The 20,784-nt window shown below is 42.3% G+C and overlaps 1 protein-coding gene across 1 annotated transcript in view; it reads right to left on the minus strand.

The window, feature by feature from the left end:
• The window catches only part of KCNK10 (potassium two pore domain channel subfamily K member 10), a gene marked incomplete at both ends in the record, with an annotated part of 64,722 nt that extends 59,293 nt beyond the window's left edge, over positions 1 to 5,429 (minus strand). The window contains one exon of the mRNA XM_084288370.1: positions 5,378 to 5,429. Coding sequence (XP_084144496.1) covers positions 5,378 to 5,429 — 52 coding nt within the window. The remainder of the gene's footprint in view (positions 1 to 5,377) is intronic.
• Between the last annotated feature and the right edge of the window lie 15,355 nt (positions 5,430 to 20,784).

Here is a 20,784-nt window from a genome sequence, read left to right on the forward strand (position 1 = left end):
ACATCCTTATTTTTTCTATTTCCAGGACAACCTAGAGACAAAATTGATGAAACTAATAGTTCTCTGCTTTCTTCCTCTCCTGCTAGTTTAGTCAAATCTTCCAACTACTTAGCAGGTTCAAAGTCCACAGTATTCATCTGCCTTTACCTGCAAACTGCATAGGCTTTAGCAAAGTACAGATTTCTGCATTCTCTTATATGCCTCCCAAACTCTTCGTTTTTTTTTTGTTTGTTTGTTTGTTTGTTTTCCTACCTTACTGTATTTTGCACTGTTGCACTGTGCAATACCAGGAGTGTCCTCCTGTTTGTCCAATTTCTATCCTCCTCCAAATCTCTCTTTAAAATCAACTACTTAAAGGTGTTCTGCAACCCATGCTTACACTAGGCACAGTAGAGTACTGAACATCAGAGGGGACAGTAACAAATATGATTTTGTGATGCAAATAACACGTGGTCATTACCCTGCCTTCATTTGCTAGGATCAGAGCTACCTTTTTTACACATCATAGCTTTCCAAAGCAAAGTCTTCTTACACTAAACCAAAAAGAAATGACTTATCAGTGCAGAATGAAATTAAGTAGCCTAGCCCACAGCTGCACTTCATGGTATAAACCACACCTCTTTATATAACTTGAAAAGAAAGGACAGAAATGAACACCCTCATTCTATTCATCTGTGTCTTTATAATGAAGTTTGCCTTTTGCATTGGTCTTTTTGACATTAAATGACAGAAAAAGCAGAAACTGCAGTAGTTTGTAACACTCTGTAGCCAGCATCAGTTTAACTTACAATGAGTCGTCAAAGCTGAAGATTTCTTCTAATGGCCATCAAGAGATGATCCAATCCTGCCATCTGCACAAAGACATTTGAGACTTGGCTCAGTTGCCTCACACATAGGTGCCCAGTGCCTCTTGAGGCATCTCAGGTGACGTGAGAAATCCCATGGAAGTTGACACAAAACCCATGGAAGATTTGTGCCCCTCCAGAGTGGCAGCTGGGGAGTATCAAATGGCTCTACATACCTCTAATGGGAAATTCAATTGAGTCTTCAGTGTCTGTAAAGATGTGTAAGTATTACTAGTTTCCTCTAGTTGCAAAGTGAAGAGATAACCTTACTTCTTAAATGATGTGATCTGTGTATAAATACAGGCTGTTTTGCTCCCTCCCAGTGTCTTTAACATTTGATTGCAATGCATATATCATTTTTTTAATAGCGGATATTTGATAGCTCTAAACAAGTTAATTATATTTCTCAACAACTTTGTGCGTTAGACCAGTATTAATATTCCTATTTTGCATTTAGGGGAAAAGGGAGAGAAGGGTAAGTAACTTATTGAAGGTTAAACGGTAAGTCATTAGCAGGATCTGAAAACTCCAGACTCTCAACCACAGCTTGAATTCCTCACAGACCACTAACTCCCACACAAAATGTAAGGATGATAATAAATGCATGATTTTAGGGTTCCAAACTGTAGAGAGACACTCTATACAAAATGTGTTTGTGAAAGGACACAGCAACTTATATCAAAATTTCCAAGTTCCAAAAGGTCAGCACAGATGTAAACATCTACCTGGAAATTCAAACAGCTTTGGTAATCCATATTACTGCAATGATGGCAAAAAGCTGTAGGCACAAAGGATGGATCAAGATAGAACACCATTTTCTGCTTACTAAGAGTGTCACCAAGACAGACATCCTTCCCTTGGAAAGGACATAAACCATCACCCAGCAATACACTCATGCTTAGGGATAATTTCTGAGCATATTGGAAATGGTCTCATCTTCCTTCTTCTCTTCTACAAAGAAGTAGCAATTTTAGGCAGATGAATAATAGAAAAAATATCATTGCTGTAATACTCAGATGTTTCAGTCAGGATGAGGGATGTACTTTGTATTAGGTACTGCATAAAAATACATGTCCAAAGAGTTTATAAACTAATTTCAGCACAGAAAACAGCAAGAGGAGTGTGGGAAAGATGAAGGAGAAAAGCAATTATAAGAACTAGAGCCTTCATATGCTGCTATGAACGCAATGTTACATTCTGAAATGTCTAGATGGGAAATTTGTGAGATATATGAAACCAGAAACATGATCTTTCACTAATTTCAGAGAGGATTGCATTGCTTGAATTGCACCAAATGGAAGAAGCAAAAAATCAGTGATAGGTAGAACAAATGATGATTGTCTAAATCCAGTTTGATTCCACCACAAATACGTATGGCAGGCTTTTTTTTTTTTTCTTCTTAGTATGAGATCAGATATTGTGAGATGCTGTATCCCTACTCAGTGTGTCCAACTCTCCTTAAAATGTATATATTCTTCAGGTGCCTGCTTGGGATTTTAATCTTCTGTTACCCAATTCACTCACTGTGTATGAATACTATATAAATTCTGTTATGAGATTCTAGGACAGCTTTCACATTGGAATGTTAGGGACAATTCCTAATGACTTTTGGGATGAAGTTTGATCTGCTTATGAATGTAATTATATAGTCTGATTGTCTGGAATAGAAAAGAACTTGACTAGGGGAACCTGTACCATATATGCTTCCAGGTTTATGAAATATTTGGTTTATCTAGAAAACACATTTACAGGAACTGCAGAAATACACCTGAGATGAGGGAAGATCATAGAATCATAGAAACATGAGGTTGGAAATGACTTACTAGATCATCTAGTCCAACCATCTTCCTATCACCAATACTGCCCACTAAGCTACCAAATCAAAGATACTATACAACAGGATAAAATTCCGTATTGATTCCAGTCTAACAACTGAGAAATCAGTCCCCAGTTAGTTGTCTACAAGATACAATCCCTCATGTCAAGTCTATTCCTTTAAATCTATTCTCTCCACATAGTCTTTCTATGGGATATTGATCTTCCTTGATGTGAATTCAGAATACCAGGTTTAAGCCAGATGAAATCTACCAGCAGACTCTGTTCGTCTATCTAAATACTTTCAGTACAGTCATCATTATGGAGTCTGACCATTAATTCGTTTCAATGACTATTATTCTGACCTGGGTTCAAACCAGCAACACAACCAGTCCCAAGCCAGCTATATTGCCACAACAAGGGCCTTGGCCTTTAGAAATACTGATAGGGAAAAAAAAATGTTTCTAGAAAATATTGCTTGGATTAATCTGATTTAAGCAAGCTTAGAGATACCACAGCTCTCGCACACATCTTCAGACTGCTAGCCTGCTTGCCAGGAACATCAGTTGATATATTTCAAGCAGCTAACTGGTAGCACAAGTTAGCACAATTCATGCTAGACAGAACTGTGGAAACTGCTTGTTCTCAGTCTGACCAGAACAGAGCATTATCATACAATGCACTCTGAAATGAGCTGGGTACTTGAGTGTGAAGGTTAACTGTTCTGCTTCTAATAGTCAGGACTCTTTGTATCCGTTCACTGCAAGATTTCTCTACCTTGATCTTTGTATCTAAAAAAACGGTAATTAAAACGTAGCATCATTCTTCACATGTACATGCAGAGAACAGACTACATAGGTAACATTGGACTATCCTGCACTGATTAAAGGATTGGACCTTAGACAACTTTTCCTTAGCAATTTGTTTTTGTTTTTCCATTCCACTGATTTTTATCTATTTCCTGAGTCCCTTGGAGAATTAGAAATTAACATTTTTTGCTTCCTTCCTGAGTATACATTAGCATCCTTGCTGCCTGGCTAATGAAGTCAATACACTGAGGGGAAATAACAGGTAGCATTCTGCAGCCCTTACCAGGGATTCAGCTTGGCAGAGAGGAAACCTGCTGGCTCTGAGGTCTTCAACCTGTCACAATACCAGTAGTTCTGGGCACATTAGTAGGTTGTGACCAACCACCTGTTGGATCCATATGCTTTAAAACTGATTGCCAAGCAAGGGGGCTGTATGCAGAATGCCAGCAGCACAGCTTCCTCTGTGCCTTGTCAGGGGAGAGGAGGAAAGAGCTTTTCACAGTAAAAGGCATTTTGCAATGCATAAAATGACATAAAATGAAACAACAGCAAACACAGATTCAGAAATGCACCTGGGAAGAGCAAGTTTTCACTTCAGGATAAGGAATATACTGTCACTAAAATAACCAGATCTCTGTTAGCATTACTGCCCATGTGTTCCTTGTGAAGCTGAGGGCGGAGGATGCTGATGAGTTCATTCCAGCCTTCACCTAATTAAAGATGTAGTAAGGCTTAAACTAAAGCTTAATTGTATAAAGTGTATACTATTCAAATAGCACATCAGATCTTCTCAGCAGAAAGACATCTGTTCTGCTGTATTCTTCTACACCAGGAGAAACTGTTTCTAACGTTTCATTTTGTAGACATGAGGGCACAGAGGATGACAGGCAAATTGACCACTAAAACCAAACCTGTGGAATAAAGATGAATAAAGATGAATAGCCAACACCCATGCTATCACTTCAGACTTCCAGCAAGCACTGCTGTACAGCGCCTGGCTGCCAGCAGTTCTGCTGCAAACCTAAGCATATGGCTTCAAGTTGCTTTGCTCCTGTACCAATGCACAGAAATATGACACACCAGTATACACATCACCAGTAGCTTTTTTACAGTCACTTCTTCTGTAGGATGCATATAAGCCTCCTCCCATGTCAGAAAGGGAGAGCATTTCATTACAGTTTATTTTAAAACACAACTTAGATCATTTTATTGAAAACCACTGCACTGGCGTAAATCTCCTGCCACCATCACACAAACACACTGGCCAAGACAGAGTCCAAACCTAACTATAGAGTTAATCAAACTATCCACTTGGGCTGATCAATTGTTAACATAACAGTGTAAAAAGTCAAGGGGTCCCTTTGGGCTCCACTATTTAATGTCTTTTTATACTGTCCACACTATGGGTTACACTGCAGCAGCATTTTGCTCCAGTTGCTTGCCAACAAACATTTACCATCGAGGAGCTCTGAGCAAGCTGCCACATCTGTGTCCACTCCTGTACCACCCATTTAGCAGAGACAATGATCACTAGAAACAACAAAGGAGCCACAGATAAAACAAACAATGCTCTGAGCCAGGGATCACAGCCATCCCAGGCAAGTTTGCCAGGGAAATACTCAAGAAAAAGGGAGGGAAGGAAAGGGTGACATCAAATATAGAACTGCAAAACTTACACTGAAAAGAGGCTTTACCCACGTACCCACCCAACCCCACATCTGAGGAGTGTTCCCCAGCACAGTGCTAAGACTGAGCAAGAAAGCCTGTGCAGTGCACATGGGAGGCAGACGAGCATCCAGCGTCTCCTCCCATTTGGAGTCAAATAGCCCCCTACGAGTCACTCGACAGAAGGAGTAACAATAATAATTGTTATTATTGTAGTAATGGTAGTAAGAGAGATTCACCAACCTTGAGGATCCCAGTTCACCTGTTTTCTTGGAGTCTCGATTGGAAATTTCATCGCTTCCTTTTTGCACAGGGAGGAAAAAGAATTAAATAAATTCCCAACCTTCCTGTCTCGATGCTGCAGTCAAACAAATTAATTTCAAATTATAGGGAGCCTGCGCCGTTTGACTGAGGGGAACTGGTGGTTGCCAAGGCAAGAAATACACAAATAAATCAAAGGAGGTGGGGAAGGGCGGGGAGGGGAGGGCAGTGCTGGGGCTTGCACCGGCGAGGTGAGGAGGGGTGCGGGCACCCCGGCACAGGGAGGGGACCTGGGAGAGGGAGAGGAGCGGGATAGGGTGGGCAGGGGGTCGGGGTGCCGCTGCCTCCCGGGGATGCTGCCGACAGCCCCCTGCAGGGGTCGGGGTGGCGGGTCCCCGCTGCAGCCCGGCCCCTTTGCTGCGCCCACCTGAGGGGGGCACGGCGCTGGGGAGCCCAGCCCAGCCCTGGGGACACCTCCCTGAGGCAGACACCCACGACCCCCGGTCGGAGCCACCCCAAAACCGAGCCCACCTCGGCTCAGCCTCGGGCAGGGTACCCACAGCCAGCCAGCGGGGCGAGCCGCAGCCGCATGGCCGGGGGAGGCTGGGCACCCCCGGCTGGGTGCAGGAGGAGGAGGAGGAGGAAGGAGCCACCCTATAGCTTTGGAGGGAATTCACCGAGCCCCTCCGTGCACTGGCTTAGGGAGGGGGTGGGCAGAGGCTGCCGGTCCCTTTGTAAGAGGCGGCGGGGGATGGAGGGGGGCTCCCGGGTGGGGATGCTCCCGCTGGTACTTACGGGGTCCCCTTCCCCGGAGGAGGATGCAGGCTTGTTTGGCGGAGTTTGCAGCCGGAGCCACGCTCGGCTAGCTACTAGCAGCAGCAGCAGCACATGGCAGGAGTACGGCAGCAGCCAAAGGCTCCTCCGCAGCGCCGGGGGAGGGGAAGGGCAGGGATGCTCGCAGCCCGCTCACACCCTGATGGGGCGGCGAGGCCCGGCCAGCCCCGCACCGTGGGGGTTCCTTTCCCCCGGCCCACCCCGCACTCTGGGCACGGACAGGCGGCTGGCAGAGCGGGGAGATGCAGCCAGGCTGCGGGGAAGGGGTGGGAGGGATGGGAGGCAGGCACAGGGGGGGCTCCGGGCCCTCCCAGGCTCTCAGGGGGCTTTGGCAAAATGGAGGATGCTTGGGTGTACCTCGTGCAATGACCAGGCGCTCGCCACTTGGCCAAGCTGCATTTTTCCACCTCTCCCACTACTCCAGGCTTAACCTCGAACCCAAAAGAAGCTGTGAACTGTCCACACCAGGAAGGTCTCTGGTTCGAGTTACGATATATGCTTCGGCCTCCCTCCCTCAGCCAGGAAAACAAAACCCCAGCCCCTCTGGGGACCTGAAGGAAGAGTGTGCAGGGTTAACCCTGTCCTGCCTCCTCTCCTTCACTGCAAAGATGAACTCATCGAGAGAAGGGGATCACTCATGGGTGATGGTTAGGGGGAGAAATCCACCTATTCACATGGGCCATAGGTCAGAGACCCATATCAGAATCAGCGGTGAAGTCCATAGCTAGGATCTTCTGAATTTTCAGGACACAAGGCTGTAATCTAAACTTGGTGCCTAGGACACATGCTTTTTGCCCCATAATTCGTTTTACCCAGTTGACCTCTCTGTCTTGCTTTCTTATCTCTTGCTTAGATGTTAGTTTACCTTGTAAGATGGAAAAGAGAAATCTACCTGAGTGAAAAATAAGACAGTCTGAAGCATGTGGCTCTCTTCAGGAAACTCTTTTTGTGGAGGTTGGCACACTCTTTTCACTTCCACATTCAGAAACTAAATAGATAGCACACATTCCTGTCTGTTCCCAGTCTTTGTTCAACCTTAACCAGGAGGGGAAAATCTGTATTTGTGAATCCACAACCAAATGAAGGTGTGCAAGGTCCTGTGAAGCAGTAGGTAGTTTGAAGGAACTAGATGCAGTAGTGAAAGTTTTCCTGGGGGGAGGTGCTGGAAGTCTGTTCTTTCTTAATCCAAGCACCCCTGCGGCTCTTGTTTTGTGTTGTACAGGAGGAGGCGGGAGAGGCTGCTCTAAGGGAGGACATGGTGAGAATTATAATGAGTCTGCGCTCAGTCAGACTTGAATTTGAGATGATTGCAATGATGACACCAGGAAAACAAGGTATTTCCTTTGCAAGCACACCACAATGCATTCTGAAGAGGCTTTGGGAATCCTGTTGATGTTACCTCTGCAAACTGAATGGGAAAAAAAAAGAGAATAGGCTTTGTTAATTGTGCATTATGATCGCTTGAGTCATGATTGGGTAATATTTTCATTATTCTAGTAACCAAGAAAGACTTCAAACAAGACTTCTGAGCCCCTAGTTCTGACGAACTACTAATGTGTAGTTCTTTATGAGTATAATATCTATATGTACACATACACATATATAATATATATATGCATGTATATAACTTTTCTTCAGCATTCAGAACAGTTACTATTTTACTGGTATCTTGTACGTTACTGAGAAAAATTGATGTTTGGACATACATTACTCAGTTGTCATTAGGAGGTCTGTCACCCTAACCCAAGCAATACTTTGTCTTTGTGCCATAACTACTAGAAGTTAACTGATGAGGTGGGTATTGTCCTGCAGACATTTGTCCACTGAGAACTCAACAGGCTCCTGCAAGGCCAACAACATTTAATACCTGCTAACATAAGCAGGAAATAAACCTATAGCCTGAAGGGGAAATCTTCAGGCAGTTTCATTACCAAAAGCTTTTGGAAAAAAAAAAAAAAACAGATCCTGATTGTTACTGTCTAAAGAAGAATTTTCATATGGCCACGAGAATCTTTTAGTATTAAACTAAAACAATATCTCATTTGTTTGACTTACAGTATCATGAAAACACCAAGTTCCTAATAATGACAAAATACCATATTCCTGTCTCTTGTATCTTTTTAATGTTCCCATATTCCCCAAAAGTATCTGTAAGCTCTACACAAACATCTGCCTGGTTCCAGCTATATGGTTTAAAAATCTTGTGGCAAATAAATTGTGATCTGTCAAGTACAGAAATACACAATGTCATATAATTGTTTTGCAATTTTTTGCCGTGTTATGATCATGGAAATCTTGCTCAACTATTTCAATACCTCAGACCTGCAGTTTTATCTATTGGGCCAATTTATTTCCAAAGTAACTCATTGAAAATCAATGGGGTTACTCCAGAGATGGATTTGGCACAATAAGCGCATCTTTCACTGACAGCACAGCTGTTGCATAGAAACGTAACTATTATCTTATGCAAATAAAAGGCCTTTCACCCCTCAGTGATGTTGAATTCTCATGATAGGGAGAACTGGTGCCTTGAAGCTATAGTGTTTCAAGCTGTTACTCTGTCAACTTTTATAAGCTAAGTGGATTCAGTAATGTTTAATATTTAAATGGGAGACCACTAGGAAAAAAAAAAAAAAAAAAAAAAAAAAAAAAAACTAAATATAGCACAATCAATCTACTTTAGTACTTGCATAAAAATTTTCAGAACTTGACTTTTTATCAGTAATTTATCAAATTGGTCTGCTTAAATTCTTCCTTTTCTTTTAGGGCTCCTTGTTCAGACCTTATGGCCTCAGAGTTAGCTGAGTGTCTTAGAGGAGTGGGCCTGTGACCATCACAACACAACAGACAAGAGACTTTCTATTACAAGCAACCCCACTGGCAGAAGAATAAAATGCTAAATGCTGTTTTACTGGTCATTAGTAATATGCCATGAGTGATTAAGAAGCTGTTCTGATGCAACTGAAAGAAACCCACAGCAGAACTGATGAGTAAGTAGATCTTATACCTACTTAAATCCAGTGAACGAGAACTGAGAAATGCATTTATAGTAGATAGAAATCACCTGTAACTTGTATGTTTCCTTTCTTGGGTGCACTGAAGGGATAAGACATGGTTAGATGGAAGTCTATGGCAGTCTTTGTGTCATCACTTTGCAGTATGCACATTTGTGCATCTAACTATTCAGTTTCTGGTTAACTATATGGTTGTTTGAAATCTGGTATTTCTGACTGTGAAGATTATTCTTTGTCTGGTTTATTGTCTGAAGACTGCTGATATTTACACTCAGACCAAGAAAGCCAGAGAATAACCCAAGTGAAGTGCATTCCGTTCTTTAAGTTCTATTGACCCATCCTTCCGTACTATGAATTTGGACAGGATCCAGTGCAGGATCCTTTTATAGTTCTTTATTGTCTAGGAAGCCTTCTGTCTAGGAAGACCTTTAAAAGCCTTCTCTATAGGATGACCTTAAGACCTTTCTTCAAAAGGTTTTTAGAAGCTTTAGTGTAGGTAGGAATCACAAAGGTAACTAATTATCAGGACTACTACAAACTGTGCAAAGAAAACCAACCTGCTATTGTCTTCTACTTCATGCAGTTTAATAGAAAGCGTAAAGTCTTAGCATGCAGTGTTGTGTCTTCATTCAGGAATGAACCCTTAGAACTGTACATTTACTTCTTATTGGCAGAAATGGTTTCAATGAAATCAGTGAGTCTACTTGAGGCTACTACACCACAGTAATAGCCTTTGCCAGAATAGGATCTGTTCAGGTCTGAGCTGTTCGAGTTACCACAGCTTGTATGCAAGTTCCTTTGGCCAGTGACACTAAACAGAATACTCTATGGATCCCACCTCTCATATCCTAACACATAATTCGTATTTCCAGCCTCACTGTAAGCATCTACCCCTGAAATGCCTGAACTGGAGAGGGGGTATCTGGTTTGAAGTTTGTCATTATCTTCTTCATCCTCAGTTCTTTCCTGGTAACCATTTTTCATTAGCCAGACTCAAGGTTTCAGGCAACTGTTATATCAATCCCTTTGTATTGCCAGCAGGAACTCAAGTGGAATAGAATAAAAATGTGAGGTAGCTATCTGAAAAAGTGCAGTACGTGCACATTTTTAGTATAATAATATAATGTAGCAATTTGTGCAGGAAAAGTTCTGCCATGTAGAAAAGCATTAACTCAAGCTGCATAGTACTGAGTCTCTGTCTGAACCCACTTACATCTGTTTCACATTAGTTTAATTTGACTTCAGTACAATTACTCCTGAATCATAGTCATGGGAGAATTACAATCTGGCCTTTAGTTTTTCCATGATGTCTCCAAAGAATCCTCATAAGATCAAAGTCTGATATGTGACAAAAATAGAAAGCTTGATTAATAAAAACAAGCCACCAAATTCATTTTAGAGCAGTACTGTTCTCTCTTGTCATTTTTCTTTAAGATTTCTTACTAGATAGCTACATGAAGCTTTACCTTAGCAGGTTGATAACTTTCCTCTATATTAAACAGGAAATTTGGGGTTAGCCTTCAGAGATACCTATGTTCCTTTGCCATTCACACCACTAGCAGAGTCACGAAGGGGAGGGTGGGTGCAGAAGACCATCAAGCCTGGCGGTGGCTTTCAGCACCCTGGACAGTTGAAGCTCCCCAGCAGCTCCTGGCCAAGGGATGGAGGCAAGAGGGAGCTGAGCGGCTCCCAGCTCCCTGCTGCATGAGCTGCCTGGCCCTGGGCGCTGATTTTCATGTCCCAGGTGACAGTCTGGCCTGCCAAGACAATGCAGTGCCAATGCAGAGGCAATGCAGATTTTCTAATGCAATGCAGGCACAGAAGAGTTGCACACAAAATATCTGGACAGGGAAAGTGGGGACTATGGATGAAGGGAAGTGCATATCGGAAAAATACTAACAGGATTTGGCATAAGTAGAAAGAGAATGGAAAAACCCAAAAGCTTGTCATGTGATTGAAGGACTGGAGAATAAGTGACATGAAAATGGCAAGGAATAGTGGGTGGGACACAGACTCCTCAGCTTTAAAGGAGAATGGTGGATAAGTGAGAGGATGTGTTTAATGTGCCACTGAAATATATTAAATCACATCTGTGCACATAGGAGTCATTCAAGGGATAGTCTACAATTGCACTACAATTGGAGTAGATCAAGGAAAATAAAACCAAATAACATGATTTTGCATATATGCTTGTTCCTCTAATATTTATTTGTTTAATGCCTACAGATATAAGAAATACACTTATAAAGCTTTGTACTTAGATCTTGTGGGGATCTTGGGCAAGGCTTCATAATAGTCCTTACTGCTGTATAGCCTGACTATTTTCTCCCTAAGCTGCAGGACTAGTAGAACTAATCCAGCCACTTGCTTATACTTTGATCCACCTTCCAGTAGATATGACAGCAACCTTATCAACCAGTAGGGCAGGGGCCATACACACCAAAGAAGTTAATGCCAGTCAGAAGCGTTGTCTTACCACCCATTTTAACAAAAATTTTCACCATTTCTTAGAATCAAGCATGCCAGTAACCACAGCTGTTCCTTTCAGTGTTTTTCAATGAAGTGCATCATCCTACCAGCCTATTAAATGTGGGGATTAACGCAGCTACAGAACAGTTAAAATAGGGAGGAACAGTCTGCACAGACACCATTCATTGTGACCAGTCCTCCTACAGCTTTTGGTTGTGCCTATTTCTTTTCTACTCTGAACAGCAGGGAAAAAAAGAACCTATACTGAGCATTTAAAGAGCTGACTACAACTCTTGCATTAATTATCATCACTTTTACAGTACTCAGAAGAGCTTTACTACTTTCTAAATTAAGTAACATATTTTTCACATGGCTCATGTAGTAAGAAGCTGTTCCCAAAATATGCAAGTGATGGTATTTAGCATGGAACTGTGGAAAAGGGAATGAGATCAGGCTTTCTTTTCTGTTTCATTCCCAGAACTCTCCCCTACATTCCCCCAGCTTTGTAGCTGAGCACGTGTCATAGCCGAGCCACACCACACAGATGTAGAACTTTTGCAGTCAGTAGTTTAGCCATTGTATGAAGGGTAACACTCAAAATTCCCTAGGGCTCTCTCTCTGCACACCACTGGCACCTTTAGTGCTGGGTCTCTTGGGAAAAAAAGACTTTGAAATAGGATGATATTTCAAGCAAAATCAAATCAATAAGTTATTATTCTGTTGTAGGAAGAGTGGGGGCTATGTTGTGAGTGCAAATTAGAAATTACTAATATTTATTACAGAAACAGTATGCCAGGCACTGTAATAATAAAGAGAAAAAATGTTTCCTGATGCAATATCTTAATATACTAGCAAGGAAAAAGATCTATTCCCACATTTCTGAAGATGCATCACCTAGCAGTAATTTGAGTTTTGAGGCATCCCAATTTGAGCGTCTACACAAATCATACACATATATATAGCCATGAATAAGAAGTACAAACACAAACTCATGAGTGGAATCTAGTGAACTTGGTAAAAAAAGAAAGTAATGAAATGACAAGATTCATCCGAGTATATAATGTCACTATTTACAAAAACTACCCTGATGATCATATTCGCCATTTCATTAACTCTTTCATAGTTTATTGTGAGATACGATATAGTGGGATTACAACAGTTTAGATGTAACATGGCAAGAGACTGCAGTGCTATTCACACATGGCATACTCTCACCAAAGTGAGAAGCTCACTGTGAATCAACCCATAGGCAGTGGCTTCTCACAGTTAGCAGATCTGCTACAGCCCACAGACCAACAGGTGACATGCATTTCATTTTGCTACCCATGAAAAGAAATGTGTCACCCTATATAATTACAGTAAGCTTCTGGACTATGTGTGTAGTCTGGGGATATAAAGGTATGATGAGGTTATGTAAATTGGGAATTGTACTGAGGTAACATGTCTATGCTAAAGAATAGAAAAATGTATAAACTTCCTAAACTAACAACTGCAGGTTTGCTACAAGCAGCCTCCTTTGTACATTGAGATTTTGAATGCATATATTATTTACACGTTTCATGGAGTAATTCAGGAATGCATTGCTATGGCTCTAAAGCAGGTGCAGTAACTTCTGTATGTAAAATATAGAAAAAAATCTTTGGATCTTCTTTTTAAAAGGAGACATAAACCATTACTTTTTTTTTTTTTTTTTTCATCTTTACATTGTATTTGTCCCATTTAGTAGTTCTAATTTGCTTCATTGCTATACAAACAACACAATGTGGGTAAGCTCTAGTTCAGAGATTTAACATGGTTGTTGAACAGACAGATCAAAATTACTTGTACTAAAAAATGCATGTACAACTCAGATAAGCACTCTTTCTCTTTTATTGTCACAAAGAAATAGTTTCACAAGGCTGTCTATTAAAGGAAAGATCTCCCCCTCATTTAGAACACTTCTTTGAAATACTAAAGAGTATTGGGGATTGGTGACTGCTTTATTACAGCAGCTGTCAACCAAAGCTTTCAAAAGTGACAAGTCGACTGGGACCTCCCCCAATAGTCAGGACTGTCGATAAATGATGGAGACCTGTAAGATACATCATCTTAATTAGTTATCTATAAAGACAGTGGTAAAAATTGACCCCATTGTAGAGTTCAAAAGTAGTGTAAAACTGTACATTTATGGTGCAAGCTTTCTGAATGCCAAGCCGGAACTCAGTGCAGCTATGATATAAATGTTAACAGAAATTTGATGCTACTAATATTAGATGCCGCTAAATATATAAACAGGCGTGGAAGTTTGCCATTACAGATCCCTGCTAGACAGATCAATAACTCATCTTTGCCAATGCCTGTACTTGATTCTTCAAGGAGAAACATAATACAGATAATTCTGTTTTCTTTAGCATCTTCACACTGGTTATCTGAAAACACATCTCTAGCAAAAGTGAATCATGGAAACCTTTTAGAATAAACATTATTGTGACCATTTACAGATGAAGATATTGGTATATAGAATGTTCTAGCATCTCATTTAATTTCATTAGAATCTTGAATAGAGTGAAAAATGAAAATGAGATTTTCCAAAGCCCAAACACTTAGTCAGAAAAAGAAAGTAAATTTATGATGTAAGAACCCCAATTGGTATATTGAAAACTACTGCTAAAAACATAATATATGAATCAAGACATAATATATGACATAATATAATATATGACATGATATAAGACATAATATATCAAAATATAATATATGAATCGGTTGTTCTCTGGATACCCAGTACCCTGAGCTGGTGGAAGGGGATGGGGAGCAGGATGTGGCCCTCACTATCTACGAAGAACTGTTTGGTGACCTGCTACGGCACTTGGATGTGCACAAATCAATGGGGCCAGATGGGATCCACCCAAGGGTACTGAGAGAACTGGCAGAGGAGCTGGCCAAGCCACTATCATTTATCAGCAGTCCTGGCTATCGGGGGAGGTCCCAGTCGACTGGCAGCTAGCAAATGTGACGCCCATCTACAAGAAGGGCCGGAGGGCAGACCCGGGAAACTACAGGTCTGTCAGTTTGACCTCAGTGCCAGGGAAGCTCACGGAGCAGATCCTCTTGAGAGTCATCACACAGCACTTGCAGGGCAAGCAGGCGATCAGGCCAAGTCAGCATGGGTTTATGAAAGGCAGATCCTGCTTGACGAACCTGATCTCCTTCTATGACAAAGTGACACGCTGGGTGGACGAGGGAAAGGCTGTGGATGTGGTCTACCTTGACTTCAGCAAGGCTTTTGACACTGTCTCCCACAGCATTCCCCTCAAGAAACTGTCTGCTCTTGGCTTGGACTGGTGCACGCTTCGTTGGGTTAGAAACTGGCTGGATAGCCGGACCCAAAGAGTAGTGGTGAATGTAGTCAAGTCCAGTTGGAGGCCAGTCACTAGTGGCATCCCCCAGGGCTCAGTGCTGGGGCCGGTCCTCTTTAATATCTTCATCAATGATCTGGACAAGGGCATTGAGTGCACCCTCAGTAAGTTCGCAGATGACACCAAGTTAGGTGCATGTGTCAATCTGCTCAAGGGTAGGAAAGCTCTGCAGGAGGATCTGGATAGGCTGGACCGATGGGCTGAGGTCAACTGCATGAAGTTCAACAAGGCCAAGTGCCGGGTCCTGCACCTGGGGTGCAATAACCCCAAGCAGAGCTCCAGGCTGGGAGATGAGTGGTTGGAGAGCTGCCAGGCAGAGAAGGACCTGGGAGTGATGGTGGATAGTCGGCTGAATATGAGCCAGCAGTGTGCTCAGGTGGCCAAGAAGGCCAACGGCATCCTGGCTTGTATCAGAAACAGTGTGACCAGCAGGGCTAGGGAGGTGATCGTCCCCCTGTACTCAGCTCTGGTGAGGCCGCACCTCGAGTACTGTGTTCAGTTTTGGGCCCCTCGCTACAAGAAGGACATCGAGGTGCTTGAGCAGGTGCAGAGAAGGGCGACGAAGCTGGTGAGGGGTCTGGAGAACAAGTCCTACGAGGAGCGGCTGAGGGAGCTGGGCTTGTTCAGCCTGGAGAAGAGGAGGCTCAGGGGCAACCTTATCGCTCTTTTTAGGTACCTCAAGGGAGGCTGTAGCGAGGTGGGGGTTGGCCTGTTCTCCCACGTGCCTGGTGACAGGACGAGGGGGAATGGGCTAAAGTTGTGCCAGGGGAGTTTTAGGTTAGATGTTAGGAAGAACTTCTTTACTGAAAGGGTTGTGAGGCATTGGAACAGGCTGCCCAGGGAAGTGGTGGAGTCACCATCCCTGGAAGTCTTTAAAAGACGTTTAGATGTAGAGCTTAGGGATATGGTTTAGTGGGGACTGTTAGCGTTAGGTCAGAGGTTGGACTCGATGATCTTGAGGTCTCTTCCAACCTAGAAATTCTGTGATTCTGTGAAGACATACACGTATACGTTACTAGATTTTATTTGGTAAAATACACACCCCTTCCAGCAGTTCATCTCTTGCAAAATACGCTATGCATAAAACTACCTTCTCTCTCAATTACCACAAATATCAATAAATTATGCACGCTGGCTACTTGAGCTATAAATCAGAACTCTATATTATTTTCTGGCAACATAGCATCATCCTTTAATTATAATTAATATCTCATTCTTGATTTTGTAACAGTCTAAAAGGAACAAATCATAAAAGCTCTTTAATTTTTCATATTATGTAATCACAGAAATCTATACCTGTCAATTTATCCTTGTATGTCAACTTCATTTTTCTCACTCCCATAGTTCTCTTTGTCTTTTCAATCTTTATTTCACCATCTTGAAGAGCTGTAGCCAAAACTGAAACACAGACATGCTCATTAAAAATCTACTACAACTTTTACTGCTTTCCCTTGCTTTTTCACACAGTAACATATTTGTTTCTCTCCTAACTGGTTAAAGACATGTATTCAAGGCAAACTGCAGAAAATCTGGGATCTTGTTGTCTACCCATTACTTACAGGAAACTCACTGAAGCAGTGAAATAAGTATTCAAGCACTGACAAACCCTGAAATGAAAGAAATGGTATTTGACTCCTGAACATCTTTTTTTCTGCTTCAGAGGTGTGACATCTTTATGGAAGATAGGATTTGGTTTGGCTCTGTTGCATTCTGATTTTGGATAGATATTTAAACAAGTTTGTTTTTTCTTAAAAAAAAATATTAATAAATTACAAAACAACAACCTTTAAGATGCAGCAAATATGTGCCTTCATGAAATTTTCAAAAATGAATAATATTTAAGGTTTGGCTTGAGCAATCATGTTGCTAAAGCACAGATCTATTTTTGGGCTATTTTATCCTCTACCATCACATTCATTATTCATTAATCAGGGGTTAGTAATAAAAGGCAGTCAACTTGTTTTTGTTAGCAGTTGTTTCTGATTCACACATTGCAGTAGGAGGAAATCCAGCTGTTGCAAAAAATCGGATACACAACAGTCTGACAGCCCATAGCATCTTCAGAGCTGCAGAGGCTGCCATGGGAACTGACTCACTTTTTCAGACAAAAGTAAACTGATATAGCTACATGTTTCATTATTTTGGAGAATCGAGTTTTCAGATCAGTATCACTGCAGCAGCCACAACACAAAAACACAAAAAACATGAACTCTTTACCAGTAGAGTGATCCACACAAACTTATTGAAATCCAAAAGAAATGGCCACTGAGATCTGCAAATGAAAATTACAGAAAAATAAATAAACAAAACACTCTGGTTCTATTTTCAGTAAATGAAATGGCAATCATTTTCTTTTTACACACACCCCAAAAAAAATATGAAAGGGCTGAATTATTCTCAACCCCACTTCTGATTTTTTAAATCAAAGATTTTGCTATTGCCTCAAAATTACTGAAAGGACCATCTTTTCTTCAGACAATTCCAGAGCAACAAGGAAAACATCTCCACACTTGCTAGTCTAAAGACAACAGTCTTACACAGTCTTGTGTTCACCTCCATTTTGTTTTCAGGAGGAGTGCTTTACTTTATGTGTGTCATCTTCTTTTCTCAGGTATTTTATTCCACCTTAAAAAGTGCTGATGTTGTTAAGGCCAGGAACAACTAAGGCTATATAAAACTTGCATTAAATTTTAACAAATCAAATAACTAGTGCCTTAAACTGCTACCTCCTCAATCCCTAGACTTAGAAGAGTGATTAACAATACCACACCTCCAGTAAATTCAATAGAAATTCCCTCCTTGTAACTTCTGCCAGAGTGAAAAGAACCTGCTAATATTTTCCAGCTTGTGTTATTTATTCATGTTATACTTACTGGGTACTTACTGAAGAGTGTGTTGTTCTGTGGCTGGCAGGTGTCTCAGATCTTTACAGATGAAGGACATTGGTCCTTGTCAATGAGACAGAAAGAGCTTAGTCCACAACAGTTTCTCCAGAAATCCTTCCAGAGTTCCAATAAAACTGAAAGATGAAAAAGAGAATTGCATGGGGAAGAGGAATATGACCAAGCTCAAGGTGAAACCAAACAACCAGAAAACTGTTAACATAGAAAAGAGGAAAACAATCCAAGTAGTGACAGGTCTGTTAGTTTGACCTCAAAGTTATTCAGGGATATACTTTAAAGAAAACAGAAACCCAGGACGCGTGGAAGTAATTAGTAAGTGAAATACGACCCAACTGGGTTTTATTAATAGTTGATCATGTCACACTACTTGAACACTGTCGTGGTTTAACCCGGCTGGCAGCTAAACACCACGCAGCCGTTCGCTCACCCTCCCCCCTCCCTCTCTGGGACGGGGGAGAGAAATGGAAAGTGAAGCCCGTGAGTTGAGATAAAGACAGTTTAATAAGACAGGAAAATAATAGTAATAATAATAATAATAATACAATGATGATAATACTACTAATAATAATAATATGTACAAACAAGTGATGCACAATGCAATTGCTCACCACCCGCTGACCGATGCCCAGCCTAACCCCGAGCAGTCCGGCCCCCTCCCCCCGGCTAGCCACCCCTATATATTGTTTAGCATGACGTCAGATGGTATGGAATACCCCTTTGGCTAGTTCGGGTCACCTGTCCTGGGTCTGTCCCCTCCCAGCTCTTACTGCACCCCCAGCCTGCCTGTTGGCAGGACAGAGCAAAAGTCTGAGGTGTCCTTGGCTTGGTATAAGCACTGCTCTGCAACAATTAAAACACTGGGGTGTTATCAGCACTCTTCTCATCCTAAGCCAAAACACAGCATTCCACCAGCTACTAGGAAGAAAATTAATTCTGTTCTAACTGAAACCAGGACATCTATCCACCCCTTATTCCATACCATTTATGTCATGCTCAGGTTACACTCTTTTCCATACATTCTAATTAGTCACCTATAGTAGTCATGGTAGTGGTAACATACAGTATTATATAGCAATTAACATGGTACAATTCAGTTCATGGGCTATTCTCACCCAGTATTAAATCTCCTTGAGGTACACACCGGACCTCTCCGTTCTTTTGCATCACCCACCAAGTGTATCCAGGTCCCTGAGCGAAAACAATTCCACGAATGGGTTTGCCTTTTCCTGAGGCAGGAGTAGCCCAGACTGTTTTACCCAGCATATTTTTTACATGCACTACAGGAACTTTATCCCCATCTACAGTACGTAACAGGTTTGATTGGGCAGGTCCAGCTCGGTTGGCAGATCCCCTAGTATTGACTAGCCAGGTGGCCTTTGCCAAATGCGTATCCCAGTTTTTGAATGTCCCAGCGCCCATTGCTTTCAATGTAGTCTTTAACAGTCCATTGTATCGTTCAACTTTCCCGGAGGCTGGTGCATGATAGGGGATGTGATACACCCACTCAATACCATGTTCTTTGGCCCAAGTGTCTATAAGGTTGTTTCGGAAATGAGTTCCATTGTCTGACTCTATTCTTTCTGGGGTACCATGTCGCCATAGGACTTGCTTTTCAAGGCCCAGGATAGTGTTCCGGGCGGTGGCATGAGGCACAGGATATGTTTCCAGCCATCCGGTGGTTGCTTCCACCATTGTAAGTACGTGGCGCTTGCCATTGTGAGTTTGAGGGAGTGTGATGTAATCAATCTGCCAGGCCTCTCCATATTTATATTTCAGCCATCGTCCTCCATACCAAAGAGGCTTTGACCGTTTGGCTTGCTTGATTGCAGCACATGTTTCACAGTCATGAATAACCTGTGCTATAGCGTCCATGGTCAGGTCCACCCCTCGATCACGAGCCCATCTGTATGTTGCATCTCTACCTTGATGGCCTGAGGTGTCATGGGCCCATCGGGCTATAAATAATTCACCTTTATGCTGCCAATCCAGATCCACCTGAGCTACTTCAATCTTAGCAGCCTGATCCACCTGCTGGTTGTTTTGATGTTCTTCAGTAGCCCGATTCTTGGGCACATGAGCATCTACGTGACGTACTTTCACAGCCAGGTTCTCTACCCGAGCAGCGATATCTTGCCACAATGCAGCAGCCCAGATGGGTTTGCCCCTACGCTGCCAGTTGTTTTGCTTCCATTGCTGTAACCATCCCCACAGGGCATTTGCTACCATCCATGAATCGGTGTAGAGATAGAGAACTGGCCATTTTTCTCATTCAGCAATGTCTAAAGCCAGCTGAATGGCCTTCACTTCTGCAAACTGACTCGATTCACCTTCTCCCTCAGCAGCTTCTGCAACTCGTCGTGTAGGACTCCATACAGCAGCCTTCCATCTTCGATGCTTCCCCACAATACGACAGGACCCATCAGTGAACAGGGCATATTTCTTTTCATTTTCTGGTAACTGGTTGTACAGTGGGGCTTCTTCAGCACGACCCACCTCCTCCTCTGATGATATCCCAAAGTATTTGCCTTCTGGCCAGTTCATAATCACTTCCAATATTCCTGGGCAACTGGGGTTTCCTATTCGAGCCCGCTGAGTAATCAGTGCAACCCACTTGCTCCACGTAGCATCAGTTGCATGATGTGTAGAAGAGACCCTTCCCTTGAACATCCAGCCTAGTACCGGCAATCGGGGTGCCAGGAGGAGCTGCGCTTCAGTACCGACCACCTCTGAAGCAGATCGAACTCCTTCATATGCTGCCAGTATCTCCTTTT

The sequence above is a fragment of the Netta rufina genome (genome assembly GCF_964035555.1).
Source record: "Netta rufina genome assembly, chromosome: 5".
Lineage (NCBI taxonomy): Eukaryota > Metazoa > Chordata > Aves > Anseriformes > Anatidae > Netta > Netta rufina.